Below are 18,332 nucleotides of genomic sequence, written 5' to 3' on the forward strand. Positions count from 1 at the left end.
GTGAGTTCCCTGCTCTCCTAGAGTTGACATTCTATTGTAGGAAAGACAGCCATACTGTTTTCAAATAAATCCAGAAGATGACACCTGCTCTGAAGAAACAAAACAGGCCAACACAATGACAAGAATTCAGGTGATCTGAACTATGATCTCATCGTTGTTACCTCTCTGGCTTTATTTTCCCCATTCATACAAGAGGACTTGAATTTATATCTAAACTTGCTTCCTAGTATGGTATTCTTGACTTGATGATTCAAGAGCTGTCCATTACATCAATAAACATGAATGTTTACCATAGAGAAACAGACATGGAAATAATTATGAAATGGTGTGAAAAGTCCAGCTTTTCTCAGTCCAAGAAATATGTCATTAAAGGGTTTAAGAAGATAATGGGCAAAACTGCCGCATCTGCTAGTCCTACTGCTGGTGTTACATTTAATTTTAGGCCAAACTACTTTTCCCACCAAGATTGTAATCTGCACAGTGATTTAGCTATTTACTGCTATGCAGCTTTTAAAACTCATCTTTGAGCCACCTTTCTCCTTTGTAATATTTTACACTTTTTTGTGTGGTTTTGGGGATGGAACCCAGGGCCTTGGGCCCACTAGGCAAGTGCTTTACCACTAAGCTACCTCCCCAGCTCCCAGGTTTTAAATGGACACATACATAATTATCTAATCATGATTAGAACTCTAACTATTGGAATGGAGTAGAGAGATAAAAGGATTGGCCAGAGAAGTGGTATATGAGTGATTTTCTTTGCAAGTGTTTCATTTTTACTACCTTTTCACAAAGTTAATGATGTATGACGCACAGAGATTTTTCACTCTATCACCTAAAGAAAAGGTCCTTTGAAGCGCTAACGTTAAAAAAAAAGTGTAAAATCCATTCCAAGCCTAAATTAACGCTAGAAATCCAGGAGGAAAGCGTCAGATGAGCTATTATTACCAACAATTACCTGAGGGCACCTTCCAGGGACTTAATGGAACTAGATTCTCCAACCTCAGAGAACCTTCTTAACTCCCATCCAGGAGTCCCCGCCCTCTAGTCACCACGGTGCGTCAAAGGCCCATAGTCGTCATAGGAAGGGTAAAAAAGTACGTCGCGCGAGATTCTGCAGCGAGATTTCGAAGTTAGGGAACAGCCGCAGCGCCTGCGCACTGGCCTCACAACCCCGGGGCGGCACGCGGGTAGGTAGGCTAGAACTCAGAGGAGGGGAGCAGAACGTGCTGGTGTCGTTTTTATTATTTTTCCACTCCTCGCTTAGTGCGGGGGTCCAAGAAGGTGCGGAGCACTCGGACTGACTTGGCCTCCACAGTGCGCGTGTGAGTGCGGAGGTAATTCTCCTGCTCCACGAGTTGGAGTGCAGCTGGCGTGCGCCCGGCGTCGGGACGTGAGCTCGTGCTCCCCTTTTCTTTTTAACGTTACCCCCCACGCACACATTCCAGTCCCCATAGAGTTGTTCTTCCTGCCTGAACGCTCCCCTTCTCACCCGCTCCTCCCACCAATCCCCCGTTCTTGTGGGCTAGCTAGCTCGCGAGCAGTGAGCGGGTGCGTCCCTAGGGTCTCTGCTTGGAGGCGGAGAAGATGGCTGGAGGACGTCTGCTGTTGGGGGGCGACTTCCTGTCGCCGCCGCCGCTGCCCCCCCTCCCGCCGCCGCCGCTGCCGCCCCTCCCGCCGCCCCCGCCTGAGCCAGTGCTAGAGCAGTGGCGCTATAGCCACGAAAGTGACTGGCAGTGGGCTCTGCGGCGTAGCTTCATCTGTCGGCACCTGCATAGCTATCCTGGGGCTGCCCTCGACCAGCTCCTCGCGCTTTCTGCTGCCTGGACCAACCACGTTTTCTTGGGCTGCAGGTGAGAAAGGTGTGGGAGATTGGGTTAGGGACCAGAACGAGTACGAAGTGGGTGATGAGGGTTGGATTAAGGACGAGGTGAGATTGGTGATGGAGGTTGGGTTAGGGTCAGCGGTGGTGGTGGAGAATCGGTGATGGTGAGATAGGGCGGGATGCGGTTGATGGTTTGGAGGTTGGAGAGAGGTGCGGGAGGATATCAGAGGCTTAATTATTGGTCTGGGGGTGGGGTGGGCTACTGTGGTGGCAGGGAATGACCTAACAGGGGGTGCAGAGATCAGCAACCCCTCCAGGACCAGGGATGGCATGAAGATAATGCTGCGTCTAGAGGGATATTATTGAGAAGTGGTCGTTGTGGTTGATGATGGTTTTGGAGGACGTGGGAAGTGATGAATAGCAGAACCTAGGACCTGCGTAGGACCTTCCAAGGATGCGGTATCCGCAGAGAATATTCGATGGGTCTGCGGGGGGGGGGGGGAGGGTAGAAGACCCTGCGGTTCTAATCCTGGTCTCCTCCTGACCACTCTCTTCTTCCATCTCCATTAGATACCCCCCCTCTACTTGCAGTCCCCCACCTGGGTTTTACTGTCTTCTGGGGAGGCGGTATGTGTTAGGTCTCTGAGACGCAGTGTCAGCCTTGCTTGTAGATTTGCGCATAATGTGTCTGGACTCAAACAAAGAAATGGATATATCTGCTGTAAAAATTGATTGCCCTCTTTTACTTTAGGTATGATAAGAAGGATTAATATTTGGCTTCTGGATGAGGTTTTAGGGCTGTTTGCGTGTCTATGTATTTCTTCTTGCGCAGTACCTGGTGGCTTCTGAACAGGCCTCTTTGATAGCTCTTTGCATTCAATGGAGACTGCAGTATGGTTACAACGCAGTTTTTTTTTCTTCCTTGGAAACAGGCTATTTCGACCTCTGTCCTTCAGAACCCCCAAATTAGCCTTATACTTGACTAACCATTCCTTTGATAGACTTGGGAATATGCTTATTTTGACATTCTTTCCTAAAAATCAATTTTTTATTAGGAAGGATGAGAAATTCTGGAAAATGATTAGAGCCAATTCAGTTCTAGGAATGACTATAAAATATGCTGAAAATAAGATTGTTGAACATGACATTCAACTATGATACCTTGCTCTTATCACAGAAATTTATGTTTTCCATCTCAATTTCTACCTCCAGAGATAATGATTATTCACTGGAGGAACTGGTTACTACTGGGAAACCTTGGTAATTAAGCAAGTAAGATAAACCCAATTGACCTTCACCTTGAACCCTTGAACAGTGTTGTTCTTGCATTTGAAAAGTTTCCTTATAATCGTATAATTACTATATAATCCTCAATATCACAGAAGACTTGGGTAATTTGGATCCTTAAAAAAATTTAAGTAGGGAAGGAGAATAATCATTCTTTGGGTTAATTATAAAGCTTACTTTCCCACTGGAAGGTAAGCTTTTGAGGGGAAAGAGATTTTGCTTTCTTATTCACAATTTCATCTTATACAAATGAGAATATTCCTAGAAAAATGCCTGCTACATAAAAGGTGTTCAATAATTGTGTGAGGAGTGAATGGATGTATACAGCTTTGTAATGTACAACACATTTTAAATATTTATTTCATTTAACAACAACTTTGGCAGTTAGGTGTTGTCTCATTTTTACAGCTCAATTGATGGAGGCCAAGAAGTAAAGTGACTTTTCTAAGGTCCCACAGTTGGTAATATTCTGATGTCCAGTATGATACTCTTTCCACTGGGAAATAGCTGTCATATTTGGGAACGATGGACCAGAGATGAAACCAAGTAACTAACATAAGCCATATCATTTATTTCAGGATTTTATTCCAAGAACAGCAGCCTTATACATAACCTGGGCATTAACAAACCAAGCCAGTGGTTGTTGGCATCAAAAGCTCAAACATCCAAGGATGTTTTGTGTGTGCATCTGCATATAGTATATATAAACTCATGTTAGGTTGTAGTTATGTCAGTTCAGTCAGTAGAATAATTACCATAGCATTATCAAATAGCTTAATTGAAAAGCAATATTTGCATTGTATCTGATAACTTTAGATATAGATGAAAGGGAAGGGCCAATAGAGAATCTTGGAAGCCAAGGACCCAGTGCAATAGCCAGGCTTTATATTAGATCTTGTCTTCAGGTGGGTAAAATCTATATTCTAGTACTTGTTGATGTAGGTGAAGCTCCTATTTTCTGCGACAGAATACTCTTCTTTTCTCTCAAATGAACTGACTGCAGAATACATAGTGACATAATCCTTTCTAAGCTTCAGTTGTTAATTTGTTATTCAAGGCTCGTGATTTAACATCTAGAAGAGATGACGAAGAGTAGCAAAATAGGAACCCTTTGCCCTTTTTCTCCTTTGGCAGAACTATTTGTGTTCATTTGAATTGGGATTGAAATTGTTATAATTTAAGGATAACTTTGAAAAATCCTTCATCATAAGACCAAGAGAGGAGAAGCACAGATTTGCAGGGAGGCAGCCCATATTTCATTCCTTTTGGTGATAGTGGCAGTTTCCATGGAATAAGTTTGAATATCTTCTTGACTCTGTAATTGTGCTTTTCACATTTAAGTATGTCAAAATCACCTGTTAGGGCAGTTAAACCACAGGTTGCTGGGGGCTTTTACCCCAGGGATTCAATAGGGTTGAGGAGGGGACCCAAGAATTTGCATTTCTAACAAGTCCCCAGAGGTGAAGCTGATGTTGCTGATCCAGAGACCCAGCAACACTGCTTTATAGGATAAAATAAAGCAGTGTTTTCCAGTCTGCTTTTAAACATTTTCCCTTGTTGTCTAGGCAACCAGGAAGCTCAAATAGCTGAAATTTTTTCTCTTTTCTTGTTTGTCTGCTTCATGAAAGCAAACAACACAAAAGGAATTTAAAAAATCAAACCCAAAATCTGTGTCAAAGGTATCAGTAGTTGAGATTGTAGGTGCCCTTTCCTTTCTTCTATATTTTAATTATCAGGTAATGCAAACATTACTTTTCAATTAAACTAATTGATAATGTTATGGCAGTCCTTCTACTGACTGAACTGAATTAAGTACAAAGTAAAAAGATAATTTTATACATATTACATTAAGATTTTTTTCTGCAAGCAATATTTAAGATAATGTCTTGTGGCTAATGAAAAATTGGTACAGTCTTCTAATTAATTACATATACAACCCTTGAATAATTTTCATATAAATGCCTACAAATCTGTGTAATTTTTATTTATAAATTGTAGATAATATTTATTTGTTTGTTTATTTCACAGCGCTGGGGATCCAGCCCAGGGCCTCATGTATGCTAGGCAAGTGTTCTACCACTGAGCCACACTCTCAGCTTTATATATGTATATTTAATAGAGCAGAATGCTTGGTTACCTGGAACATTCAGTTTTCCAACCTTTCTTGATCAATAGGACTAGAAGCAGAATCCTGGCCTGTTCATCTTTGATGAAACATTAATTAATGAATATGTCTTAGAATGAAACCAAATTTGCCCCCTTGATTATTTGTTTCTTTTTTTTTTCATCATTGATATAGAATGAGACTGGTTTTTGGAAGGTACATATCAGCTGGACTTATGTTATAAAACTAACTTTGCACATAGCAGGTAGAATACGTAAATCGCCAGCTAATGAAGCGGGAATGGAAGCACTTGAAAGATTTATCAGTCATAAGTATCTGTTACTGAATATTAAATTACAGGTGTCATTGTATAAATTATAATGGTTTAGTTCTTGTAGCCATGTGTACATATATGTGTATATATATTTTATATATTATATATATATATATATATATATCTTGATATAAGATTCATGAAGACAGGTGTTTCTGTCCACTAGAAATCATCTTTTTGTATGCTAGACAATTAAATAGCGTCCTGACTTCCAAAACCTTGGTATATTATAAGCTTCCTGTGAGAACCATAAGACCTATTGAGGTTCTTTGATTTTCTTTTAAGTTCTTACAACCAAATGGGTAATCTAACATATATAAATACACAATATGCATGAGTCTTAGAATTACTACATTAAACTTTTCTTGTTTTAAAATTGTTTTTCTTTTTTAGTTGTCAATAGACCTTTATTTTATTTATTTATTTATATGCGGTGCTGAGAATCGAACCCAGGCCTTACATGTGCTTGGCAAGCACTCTATCAGTGAGCCACAACCCCAGCCTTTCATTAAACTTTTCTTAATGATTATTTACATTATATATTTCTTTCTTTTTTTTTTAAGTTGTTGATGGACCTTTCTTTTATTTATTTATATGCAGTGCTGAGAAGCAAACCCAGTGCCTTGCACATGCTAGGCAAGCACTTTATCACTGAGCTACAACTCCAGCCCCAATTTACATCATATTTCATAATATAGAATACCCTATAGCCTTTAAAACTCATGTGGTAGTGGGGTGGGGCTGTATCTCGGTGGTGGAGCACTTGCATAGCATGCCCAAGTCCTTGAGTTGAATCTCCAACACTGCAAAAACAAAATAAATTCACATGGTAGTGATATGAAGAAGCAGCTTATGATATAGTAGATTAAGAACAAAAACCCCACCAGGTTGCAAATCAACATAGATGATGATCAGTTAGTGATTGGAAAGGGTATGGAAAATACAGAAAAGAAACAAAAATAAACCCCAAAATGTTATCAAAGGTATTAGGGTTGGGATCATAGGTACTTTTCTTGGAGGATTTTCTAAAATTTTTGGAATAAAGATGTAATTTCTAATACACTATGAAATCCTAGTGGTCGTCTTAAAGAATCTAACTTAATATTTGCGTTATTCTTTGAATAGTCACGTGTTAGATACTGTATGATCTTTTCATTCTTATTCAAGCTATCCAGGCTTCTTTGGTATCATTATTTCCTAGTAAAGAACAGAGAATCTGACTGTGTTGGCAACCTACGTGAAGTCTTATTTTTTTTATAGCCTACGAGAAATGTTGAATTTTGTGATAATTTTAATGAATAGGGAATAATAAGTAGGTAGAATAATTACCAGTGCTGGAAGAAGCTTGAGAGAAAAGTGTGAATAGAGCAATCCCCAAATGCATTGCTCATGTGCACTGTATGACAAGGATACCATTTTCAGTTACACACCATACTTGGATATTCAAGTTCTAATTGAAGGCCTGGAGAATTTTAACTGGAATTCAAGGTGAGTGGCTTGGATGTACTACCAGTTTTGGTAGCAGTATGAGATTATCGGTTTTAAGAGTTTCAGTCTTCATCACATTTTCACACTTGATCTTAGCCAAAAGGCCGAGAAGCGATACAGCCTTCATCACATTTTCAAAGTCTTATTTTCATTGCATACCTTGGCAATTGGACTCCCACATCTGAATGGGAATGTATGGTGTTTTAGACTATACTTTATGATGTTCAGATAATAAGAAATAAAAATAAAATTGCTGTTGATATTTAAATACTGATGTTACCAGCAGCAGTTATCAGTAGGAAGTACAGTTATAATTCAACTAATTTCTAGTAATCTGTCCACAAAGGCCACCATATCTTGACTTGTACTTTGTGGGGAAAGACAGCTGATGGGTTTGGAACTATTGTGCTGAAAATGGAAAGTGTTACACTCTTTCAAAAACACCACTCTTTGATTGGGGATGTGTCTCAGTGTAGAGTTCTTGCCTAGAATTCTCAAGGCCCTGAGTTAGATTCCCAGCACCAACAGACAAACAAAAAAACCTCTACCTCAACAAATGTTACTTGCCCATCTAAAGCTATGACAGTTATTAATTTTCAGAACTTTCTTCTCAAATGCTGCCAGGAATCTCTTTTTTGGTACCCATGATAACAAAAATTTCACTTGAGCCCATGGTTGTGTTTCTCTGCTATAAAATGATATTGTCAGAAAACCAAGCTACTTCACAAGGAACTGTCTTTAGAATTGTATATTTAAAACTTTTTTATTATGGTAAATTTGAGACACATACAAAAGTAGAGAAGACTTTAATGAATCCCCACATACCCATCAGTGAGCCATGATGAACTGCTTTGTCATTCATTCTATCCTTATTTCATCTATCTTCCCCCTACTTTTTTGTGGGCGATAATCTGAAGTATATCTCAAAAGTCCTGATATCATTTCACCTGTAAATATTTCAGTATGTATCTGTATTAGGTAAGCTTTTTAAATATAGAATCAAAGTACCATTATTCATACTCACCAGAATTAACAGTAATTTCTTTAAAATCATCTATTGCCTCATTTATCTGAAATATCTTTTACAGTTTGATTCATGATCCAACTAAGGACTACTGGTGTATTTGATTCATGTATTTTCTTAACCTATAATCATTTCTCCCTCAGTTTATTTTTATACTATTTACTTGAAGAATTTAGGTTGTTATGAAGTGTTCCCTTATTCTGGATTTTGCTAGTTATATTGATGGTGGTGGTAAACATTTTTCTGGGAGTTAGGGATCTGATTAAGTTTAGTTTCAATTATTTGGAGGGCAAGAGTACTTTATAAATAGTGCTAGGAGGCAGGTGTAATGACACATGCCTATAATTCCAGATACTTGGGTGGCTGAGGCAGGAGGATGGTAAGTTGGAGGCCAACATGGACAACTTAATGAGATCCTGTCTCCAAATACAATTTTTAAAAGGGCTGGGGGTACAGCTAAACTGATAGAGAGCCCCTGTATTCAATCCCTAGTACTACACACACACACACACACACACACACACAGAGTTTCATATCAGGGAGCACATTTTTGATTGTCCCATTAGTGATATATATGTATGTTTTTTTTCAGTTGCTGATGGACCTTTATTTTATTTATTTATTTGTATGCAATGCTGAGAATCAAATCCAGTGCCTCACACATACTAGGCAAATGCTCTACCACTGAGCCACAACCCCAGCCCCCTATTAGTGATATTAAAATGATTTTTTTCCAACTTTCCAACATCAATTTTTTTTAAATATTTTTATTTTTAGAGAGAGAGAGAGAATTTTTAATATTTATTTTTTAGTTTTTGGTGGACACAACATCTTTGTTTGTATGTGGTGCTGAGGATTGATCCCAGGCCTCATGCATGCCAGGCAAGCACGCTACCGCTTGAGCCACATCCCCAGCCCAAACAACATCAAATTTTTATTGACATAATTGTAGATTTGTATGCAATTATAAGAAATAATATAGAGATACCCAGTACTTTTTTTAGAAATTTAAAAATTTGTTCTAATTAGTTATACATGACAGTAGAATGCATTTTGACACATCATACATACATGGAGTATGACTTCTCATTCTTTTGGTTGTACATGATGTAGAATCATACTGACTGTGTAATGCCAAGTACTGTTTACCCAGTTTCCCCCAGGGATAACCTTTTGCAAAATTGTTGTGTAATATCACAGCTAGGATAATGACATTGTCATAATCAACTGATCCTACTCACACTCCCTGAGATTTATTAGTATATGCATGTATTTAGTTCTATTCAATTTATCATGTGTAAGTTTTAGGTGTGTTCTTTGTTGTTGATTTTGTGTGTGTGTGTGTGTGTGTATGTGATGTTGGGGATGGAACCCAGGGTCTTGTGCATACTAGGCAAGTGCTCTACCCCTGAACTACACCTCTAACCCATGTGTAGGCTTTTGTATCCACCTCTACAGTCAAGATACTGAATATTCCCAACACCACAAGGATCTCCAGAGTTGTCTTGTTATAATCACATCCATCTCCCTCTCTATATATACCCTGTTGCATATATTATATATTTTTTTTGTTGCTGAGTAGTGTTCCACTGTGTGTCTTTATCAAAATGTAACCATTTACCTATTGAAGGACATCAGTTAGACTGGTTACTAATAAAGCTATTGTGAACATTCATATACAGGTTTCTGTGTGAATGTATGTTTTTATTTCTGTGAAATAAATGTCCAACAGTGCAATTCCTAGGTGGTGTGGTAATTGATGTTTAATTTTATATGAAACTTCTAAATTATTTTCCAGAGTGACTATCCATTTTACATTTCTACTGGCAGTTATCTGAGGGATCTGATTTCTCTGCATCTTTGCCAGCATTTGGTGTTGTCACTTTCATTTTGATCATTCCAATTGATATTATGGTTCTCAATTGCATTTTTCCAGTGGCTAATCATGTTCAACATTGTTTCATATGTTTGTTTTCAATCTGTCTATACTCTTTGGTTGAAATGTTCTGTTAATGTCTTTTGTTCATTTCAATATTTATTTTTGTCAAGTTTTGAGGAAACCAGATTGTTGTCAAGTGTGTGGTTTACAAATATTTTCTCCCAGTTTGTAGTTAGTCTTTTTACAGAGCCTGTCAGAAAGAGAGCAAAGGTTTTAAGTTCTGTTAAGATCCATTTTACCACTATTTCCTTTTTATAAATAATGCTTTTAGAGTCAGCTCTAAGAACTGCTTGCCTAGCCATAGATATGAAGATTTTCTCTTATGTTTTATAAAAGTTTTATAGTTCACATATAAGTCCGTGATGCATTTTAAGTTAACTTTGCATAAGATGTGAGGGTTTGTTTATTTTGTTTTGTTTTTGCCTACAGATACCCACTCGTTCCAGCATCATAAGTGGCTAAGGCTATCCTTCCTCCATTAAATTGCTTTGGTACCTTTGTCAGTCATTAGTTTTAGAATGTTTGTGTGGGTCTTTTTCTGGGTTCTTCCTCATCAACTTTTCATCAATACATTTAGTAGCCATTGATGATCATTTATTATTTTATTATGACTTGCAAAATGGTAGTAGTTTGTCATTCCCTTTGTTTATTAGCTGGAATACTTCTATAAAAGAGATTTTCCTCAACTCTTTGGTTGTTTTGAGATATGGTTTGTATAGGAAAATGCAGGATAAATGCTTGCTTTCTTCCTTTAATATTTACTTGTTTGCAGAATAATGACTTGATTCCTTCCATCCTCAAAAGGTGACCAATAATGGGTTTGTAAGTATTATGAACTTAGTAGATTTCCAGTGTATCTGATGTATTTTAATCCATTCCAATTATTGTTACTTTTTTTCCCCTTGAATTGGGGATTGAACCCAAGGGTACTTTACCACTGAGCTTCATCCCCAGCCCTTTTAATTTTTTATTTTGAGACAGGGTCTCACTAAGTTGCTGAGGGTCTTGCTAAGTTGCTGAGGCTGGCCTCGAACTTGCGATCCTCCTGCCTCAGCCTCCCGAATCGCTGGGATTACAGGTGTGCCCCACTGTGCCTGGTCAGTTATTGTTCTTTTTTTTTTTTTTTTTAAGAGAGAGAATCTTCTAATATTTATTTATTTATTTATTTTTGTTTTCGGTGGGCAACAACATCTTTATTTTACTTTTATGTGGTGCTGAGGATCGAACCCAGCGCCCCACGCATGCTAGGCGAGCGTGTGCTACCGCTTGAGCCACATCCCCAGCCCCAGTTATTGTTCTTATGATACTCAAGTTGGCTCACATTGCCAGCAGGAATCTATTCATATTGGCTTCTGGGTCCATTTGACACAACTCTCTGTGGTCTCTTATAGCTTCCTTGTTTCGAAGCACAAGAAGATCTCCCAGGCTCATCTTAGATATTTCCTGCCCCAGACTTGGAAATAGCCATTTCTCTAAAAACCCTGATTCTTTCAGTGAGAAATAACAATGACCACAATCTCTTAACACTCTTAATACTTCTATAAATATATAAATATAATTAACTTACATATAATACATTTAAGAAATGGAAAGTAAATCATGAGTTTATACTGATATTTCCAATTCAGATTACAGATAAAAATCTTGAGTAAGCTTTCTCCGTTTAATGTTTATATGTCTTATGCTAAAAAATCTTAATTCCTAATGAGTAACATTACATTTGATAGGTAAATATTTTAGAGCTGATTCTTTGTTTTATTTTTCCTAACAGTAAAAATTTTTTATTTCATTTAAAGCATTCTCTGATTTTCACTGAAATTACATTATTTCAGGATTTAAAAAAAATATTGTGATTTGTTATATATGACAGCAGAATGCATTATAATTCGTATTACATATATAGAGCACAATTTTTCATATATCTGGTTGTACACAAGATTCTTTGGTTTTATAGCCAACATACCCCATTAGTAAAATTTTGTGGGAGCAATGATAAGACTGGCTCATTTACAAGATTTTTTAAAAAACTACATCCATATACCACAGTGAATTCCACCTTTATGTATATGTATAAAGCACCGATTTTTAAAATGACAAATAAATAAAAGACCAGTAGAGTAGAGGAAAGGGCACAGGGGGAGGAAATAGGGGAGGGAAGTGGAAGTACTGGGGACTGAAATGGAACAAATTATATTCTGTGTATATATCAGAATGAATCCCACTATTATGTATAATTATAATTCACTAGTAAAAATATTTTTAAAAAGTTTTAGAAACTACATCCTTACCTGTTTTAACTCTAGGGTATATTAACTTAAATAGGTACAGCCCACGCTTGATGGAAAAAATTCTCCAAATGGCCGAAGGTATTGATATTGGAGAGATGCCTTCCTATGATCTGATGCTGTCCAAACCTTCCAAAGGTCAGAAACGCCACCTGTCAACATATGATGGTGAGTATACTGTTTCTGAAAGGTGGGATTTGAAGAAAGAATGTGGCTTTTTTTTTTAAATGATATGAGTGTGGTATAAGGTTTTAAATGACATTGTTTGTGACATATAGGTAAAATATTTTCAACTTAGTTATGTATAATTTTTAAGGATGCTAAAGAGAACTGAAAATTAAGCATACTAAAGTTATGCTATAATGCTATCCTTGAAGTCTATGCCATGGAACCTCCCTCTAAATAGAACAACCTTATCCTGTGATCATTTAAGCATCTCAGTAACTGAATCCTCTTGGATGGGTCCAGGAGAGACCCTCTCTCTACTGAGCATTGTTATAGGAGGAAGTACTGGTGTCTGATGTGGCCTCAATAGAGTTCTTCCATAGCTTTTAGTTTGGTGGTCCCAATAAATCATTAGTTTCTAGCTGTTGTTTGTTCTAGAAATAAAATACAGCAAACATGGTTGAGCAGACAGGTCAGAACTAAAGTTTTGTTTTGTTTTGTACTGGGTATTGAACCCAGAGGGACTTTACCATTGAGCCACATCCTCAGGCCTTTTTATTTTTTAATTTTGAGACAGGATCTTGCAAAGTTGCTTAGGGCCTCACTAAGTTGCTGAGGCTTGCTTTGAACTTGCAATCCTCCTGCTTCAACCTCCTGAGCCGCTGGGATTACAGGCATGCACCACTGCACCCAGCAAAACTAAAGTTTTGACGTTGAAAACCTTTGGAATTTTTTGATAATTTTTTTCCTCTGATTTTTGGTCACAATTTTAAAAGGCACCATCACAGACTCACTCACCTCTGATACAAAAGAGAAAGGTTTTATCAATGCCTCTGGTCATCATCTCTGTTGCATTAGAGCTGTCTGTTCCATTTGCAGTCCCTCAGTGAGATTTTCGGCACAGGGTGGTAAGAGGTTGTACTAGAACATCCTTCTAGAACCCTTCACTTTTTAGTAGAGGTGAGGAGTACATCTCACTTTTAGCTTATTTGATGCAAAATCATCTACCAGTCATGCATGGTGGTGACTTGCATACTTGATTCAATGGTATATTTCCTATCAAGAGTCCTCCCTTACACATGGAAGGACAGGGAGCATCCCTCCTTACAGTGGAATCTTACATTGATAGAAGTCCCTTCACCCAAATGACTTGTAGTTTTTATGATGGGACATATCTTGTACCAACAATGCAGCTTGCAACCATATTAATGGTTGGTACTATATTCCTGCTTTGTTCTTTTGAAATATTCCCATTTTAATGAATTGTAAATTTCACTCATTCTATAGGTCAAAATCCTCCTAAAAAGCAAGCCGCTTCCAAATTCCATGCGAGACCTCGTTTTGAGCCTGTCCATTTTGTAGCTAGTAGTTCAAAAGATGAAAGACAGGAAGATCATTATGGCCCTCAAACAAAAGAGGCAAATGAGCAAACACGTTTTGCCAGCATGCCAAGAAACAGCTACCAAGATTATACTCAAGACTCTTTCAGTGTACAAGATGGGAATTCTCAGTATTGTGATTCATCAGGATTTATTTTCACAAAAGACCAACCTGTAACAACCAACATGTATTTTGACAGTGGGAACCCTGCCCCAAGCAGCACACCACAGCAGGCAAACTCTCAGTCAGCTCCCGAGCCTTCACCTTCACCTTCCCAGACATATCCTGAGTCAGTGGTAGCTGAGAAGCAGTATTTTATTGAAAAATTAACAGCAACTATCTGGAAGAACCTTTCTAATCCAGAGATGACTTCTGGATCTGATAAAATTAATTATACATACATGTTAACTCGTTGTATTCAAGCATGTAAGACAAATCCTGAGTATATATATGCTCCTCTAAAAGAAATCCCTCCTGCTGATATCCCCAAAAATAAAAAACTTCTAACAGATGGTTATGCATGTGAAGTTAGGTGCCAAAATATCTACCTAACCACAGGTTATGCTGGCAGCAAGAATGGGTCCAGGGATCGAGCTACCGAGCTAGCTGTAAAACTCCTGCAGAAGCGTATTGAGGTTAGAGTTGTCAGGAGGAAATTCAAGCACACAATTGGAGAGGACCTTGTGGTGTGTCAGATTGGCATGCTTTCATATGAATTTCCTCCAGCTCTGAAACCACCAGAAGACCTGGTGGTGCTAGGTAAAGATGCTTCCGGGCAGCCCATTTTTAATTCTGCCAAACACTGGACCAATTTTGTCATTACAGAAAATGCAAACGATGCCATTGGCATCCTTAACAATTCTGCCTCATTCAACAAGATGTCAGTTGAGTACAAATATGAGATGATGCCAAATCGTACATGGCGTTGTCGAGTGTTTTTGCAAGACCACTGCTTAGCTGAAGGTTATGGAACCAAGAAAACAAGTAAACATGCAGCTGCTGATGAGGCTCTAAAAATTCTTCAAAAAACACAGCCCACTTACCCATCTGTCAAAAGTTCCCAGTGCCATTCAGGCTCTTCACCCAGAGGATCTGGAAAGAAGAAAGATATAAAGGATCTTGTGGTTTATGAGAATTCTTCAAATCCCGTGTGCACGTTGAACGACACGGCGCAGTTTAACCGAATGACGGTCGAATACGTCTATGAAAGGATGACAGGCCTCCGCTGGAAATGCAAGGTGATCCTGGAGAGCGAAGTCATTGCAGAAGCCGTTGGGGTGAAGAAAACTGTCAAATATGAAGCTGCTGGGGAAGCTGTGAAAATCCTCAAAAAGACCCAGCCAACTGTCATTAACAACTTGAAGAAAGGAACTGTGGAAGACGTGATTTCAAGAAATGAAATTCAGGGCCGCTCAGCAGAAGAGGCTTACAAACAACAAATCCGGGAAGATAACATAGGGAATCAGCTGCTGAGAAAGATGGGCTGGACGGGTGGTGGTTTAGGTAAATCTGGTGAGGGCATCAGGGAGCCTATTTCAGTCAAAGAGCAGCATAAGCGGGAAGGGCTTGGTCTTGATGTAGAGAGGGTCAATAAAATTGCCAAGAGAGATATCGAACAGATCATCAGAAACTACGCTCGATCGGAGAGCCACACAGACTTGACCTTCTCGACGGAGCTGACTAATGATGAGCGGAAGCAAATACATCAGATTGCTCAGAAGTATGGCCTGAAGAGTAAGTCTCATGGGGTGGGCCATGATAGGTACCTGGTGGTAGGTAGAAAAAGACGGAAGGAAGACCTACTAGACCAGCTCAAACAGGAAGGCCAAGTGGGGCATTATGAGCTTGTTATGCCTCAGGCAAATTAACATCTTACTCATTTTTTAAATGCCAAATGAGGCTGCTTTATGAATTAAAGAAATGCTACTTGTTCTTGTTGCAGAGTATTCATTCTTAACACGTTTCATCTCGTTCATATAGTGCTTTACTAGATATTGCAATCTGAAGAATTCTGTCCACTTGTAGTAGCTTAATCCAGCTGATGATATTGTGCAGTTACTGTTTGTGTCTTTGATATTGCTGTGTCCCTTGGATTTTAGTAGTTTATACAAGCAAGAACACACATCCAAATGGAATTTCACCCTGAGAAAGAAATTCACATTTTAATGGGCATAGCATAGCAATCTGCAACAATATGTAAAGTCGATATTGACTCCAGTAAAAGTACAGGTTTAATTCCAGACACACTGGAAATGTCAGATCATTTTGTATTATCTATTTTCATCTTTGTGTGAAGCCAGTTATAGAATGTTTAATAGTAAATTGTGCTGTATGTGTAAATGTCCTTATCAACTAAATGATGTAAAACTTTCTTAAAGTAATTTTAGTGTTCATTTATTTATAACTTCTATCATGTGATTTCCAAAATATTGGAAGTGATTTACTGTATCTTGTGATATATGGATTTTAACAAATTCTAGTCTTCATGCTGAGAGAGCCCTACTTGAGAGAGCAGTTGAAAAAGGTTCAAAAACCTTGATCCAGACTGAAGAAAGGAAGCTTGAACTGTTTGTTCTTGGTGCCTTGCAGAGAGACTCACAGCAACTCTCCATTGTAGCTTTCACACGGTTTGGATGTACCACACATCCAAAGCAGCCACATCTGTGGTAGAGCTTGGTAAACGACTGAAGATACAGTGGTGCTTTGATGGAAAGGTCAGTTGGCTGGTCCCTCTCTCAAAACGCTTATTAAGCCCCCAAAGCCAACTTTGTAACATATTTAAAACTGCTATTTTCGCTTATTTCTGGAATGTAAAAAAAAATGTATAAAAAGAATTAGTGTATGCTTCCTGAATAAAAAGGAGCCAAAGTTGGTCGAAATGGTGGTGCACTTATTTCTGGGCAGCAGCCTAATACGACACCTTGGGTCTTTGGAGAAGGGAGGTGGTGTTTGCACAAAATATTTCAACCCCAGAGCACCTGTGGATGAACTAAGTAATGACTTAGTAGATGGGAACTGATAGGAATCAGTCACTCATCACATTCCTATGTATTGACATGCTGGCTTCATCCAGAATATAAGCTGTTCACTTTTTTATGAGATTTTTGTGTTCGCATCTCAGATACATCAACTATAACCTCACCTATAACAACACAGATGAATATTGATGGTTAAAAACACCTCCAGTGAGATGATATTGAGGATGATTAGGTTATTTTACAGAGTCTTAAAACTTAGCACTGTGCTTGACATGTATTTGGCCTACAATAAACAGTAATTTGCTTTCCCATTTTTTACTTTTTGCACTAAGAGACTTCAGTTAAATGACTATTATCAAATATAAAGGAATTAGACTTACACCTGGATCTAAATTGTAGGTACCCACAGTAACTTAACAGTGTATGATGTTTGCTTCTTCACTGTCTTCCTTTCATAATGTTGATAGGAGAAATGATGTGTGCATTTTATTTTGGTATTTAACATTTTAACAGTGGCAAAGGGAACTAAAAGCTAAAAATCTTGGTAGATTTTTTTTTTTTTTTTTACCTAAAAGATTCTTGCCAACCTTGGGAAGCTGTAGTTCAGTTAGTGAGTTAGAAAAACCTGTATTTGATTCTCTAAGAGAAGCTTTGTAAATTACAAGATGTGAAAACTTGGGACTGGGGTTGTGGCTCAGTGGTAGAGTGCTTGCCTAGCATGGGCGAGGCCCTGGGCTCTATCCTCAGCACCTCATAAAAATAAATAAATTAATTAACAATGTTGTATCCAACTAAAAGACATTTAAAAATGTGAAAACTTGATTTCTCTTTTTTTCTTCCTAGAAATGATTTTTTTTTTTTTAGAGAAAAAAAGGTAGGGAAATGTTACATATATATCAAATTTCTTTAGATGAGCCTTAACAGATCAGAAGATTAATGCAGTTACAGTTAAGCCTTCCAAGTAATGAGGCCAAATATATATGAATTTCATTCCTGGTTTAGAGGGGCCAGATTTCCTAACTTTGAGATCAGCCTTGGTACTGATGCAAAATTAGAACAAAGTCACTTAATTGTGCTTGAGAATAAAATAATGTTGAGAAATGGGGTTGGCAAGAATGGGCTGCTGACAACCTTGCTGTTCCATTTTATCCCTTTAGTTGAAATAGCAGTCACTTTTAACCCACTAACCTTGCTGATAAAGCCTGTACAGTATATGAGCAGTTTTATTTGGATAGCTTAAATATGTTATACTGAAGAACTGTTTTCCATTTTATATATTTAGCACTGTCTCACATCTACTTTTTTTTTTGTTTTTCTCCCTCCCCTTTGATTGCAAAATGAATGGAAATATCATGCATTTCATTGGGGTTCTTTTTTTAGTAGTATACAGTGCATTCACTTCACCATGAGTAACCCCTGAAGCTTGAAATGAGTCCTAAATAAAGGACTCTAATTACAACTTTGGTTCTTCATTATATTTACTTCCCCACACCAGCAGGTGCAGAATGGAATACAAGTTTAAATAT

At 38.1% G+C, this 18,332-nt stretch overlaps 1 protein-coding gene across 1 annotated transcript; it reads left to right on the forward strand.

Annotated features, from left to right (window-relative positions):
• Positions 1-1,183: 1,183 nt before the first annotated feature.
• Positions 1,184-16,694, forward strand: Nkrf (NFKB repressing factor). The gene is made up of 3 exons (XM_026409080.2): positions 1,184-1,850; positions 12,321-12,451; positions 13,736-16,694. The coding sequence occupies exons 1-3, from the start codon at positions 1,585-1,587 to the stop codon at positions 15,694-15,696; spliced, it is 2,358 nt and encodes a 785-aa protein (XP_026264865.1). The 5' UTR covers positions 1,184-1,584; the 3' UTR covers positions 15,697-16,694.
• The last annotated feature ends 1,638 nt before the right edge of the window (positions 16,695-18,332 follow it).

Source organism: Urocitellus parryii, chromosome X (assembly GCF_045843805.1).
Source record: "Urocitellus parryii isolate mUroPar1 chromosome X, mUroPar1.hap1, whole genome shotgun sequence".
NCBI classification, from domain to species: Eukaryota; Metazoa; Chordata; class Mammalia; order Rodentia; family Sciuridae; genus Urocitellus; species Urocitellus parryii.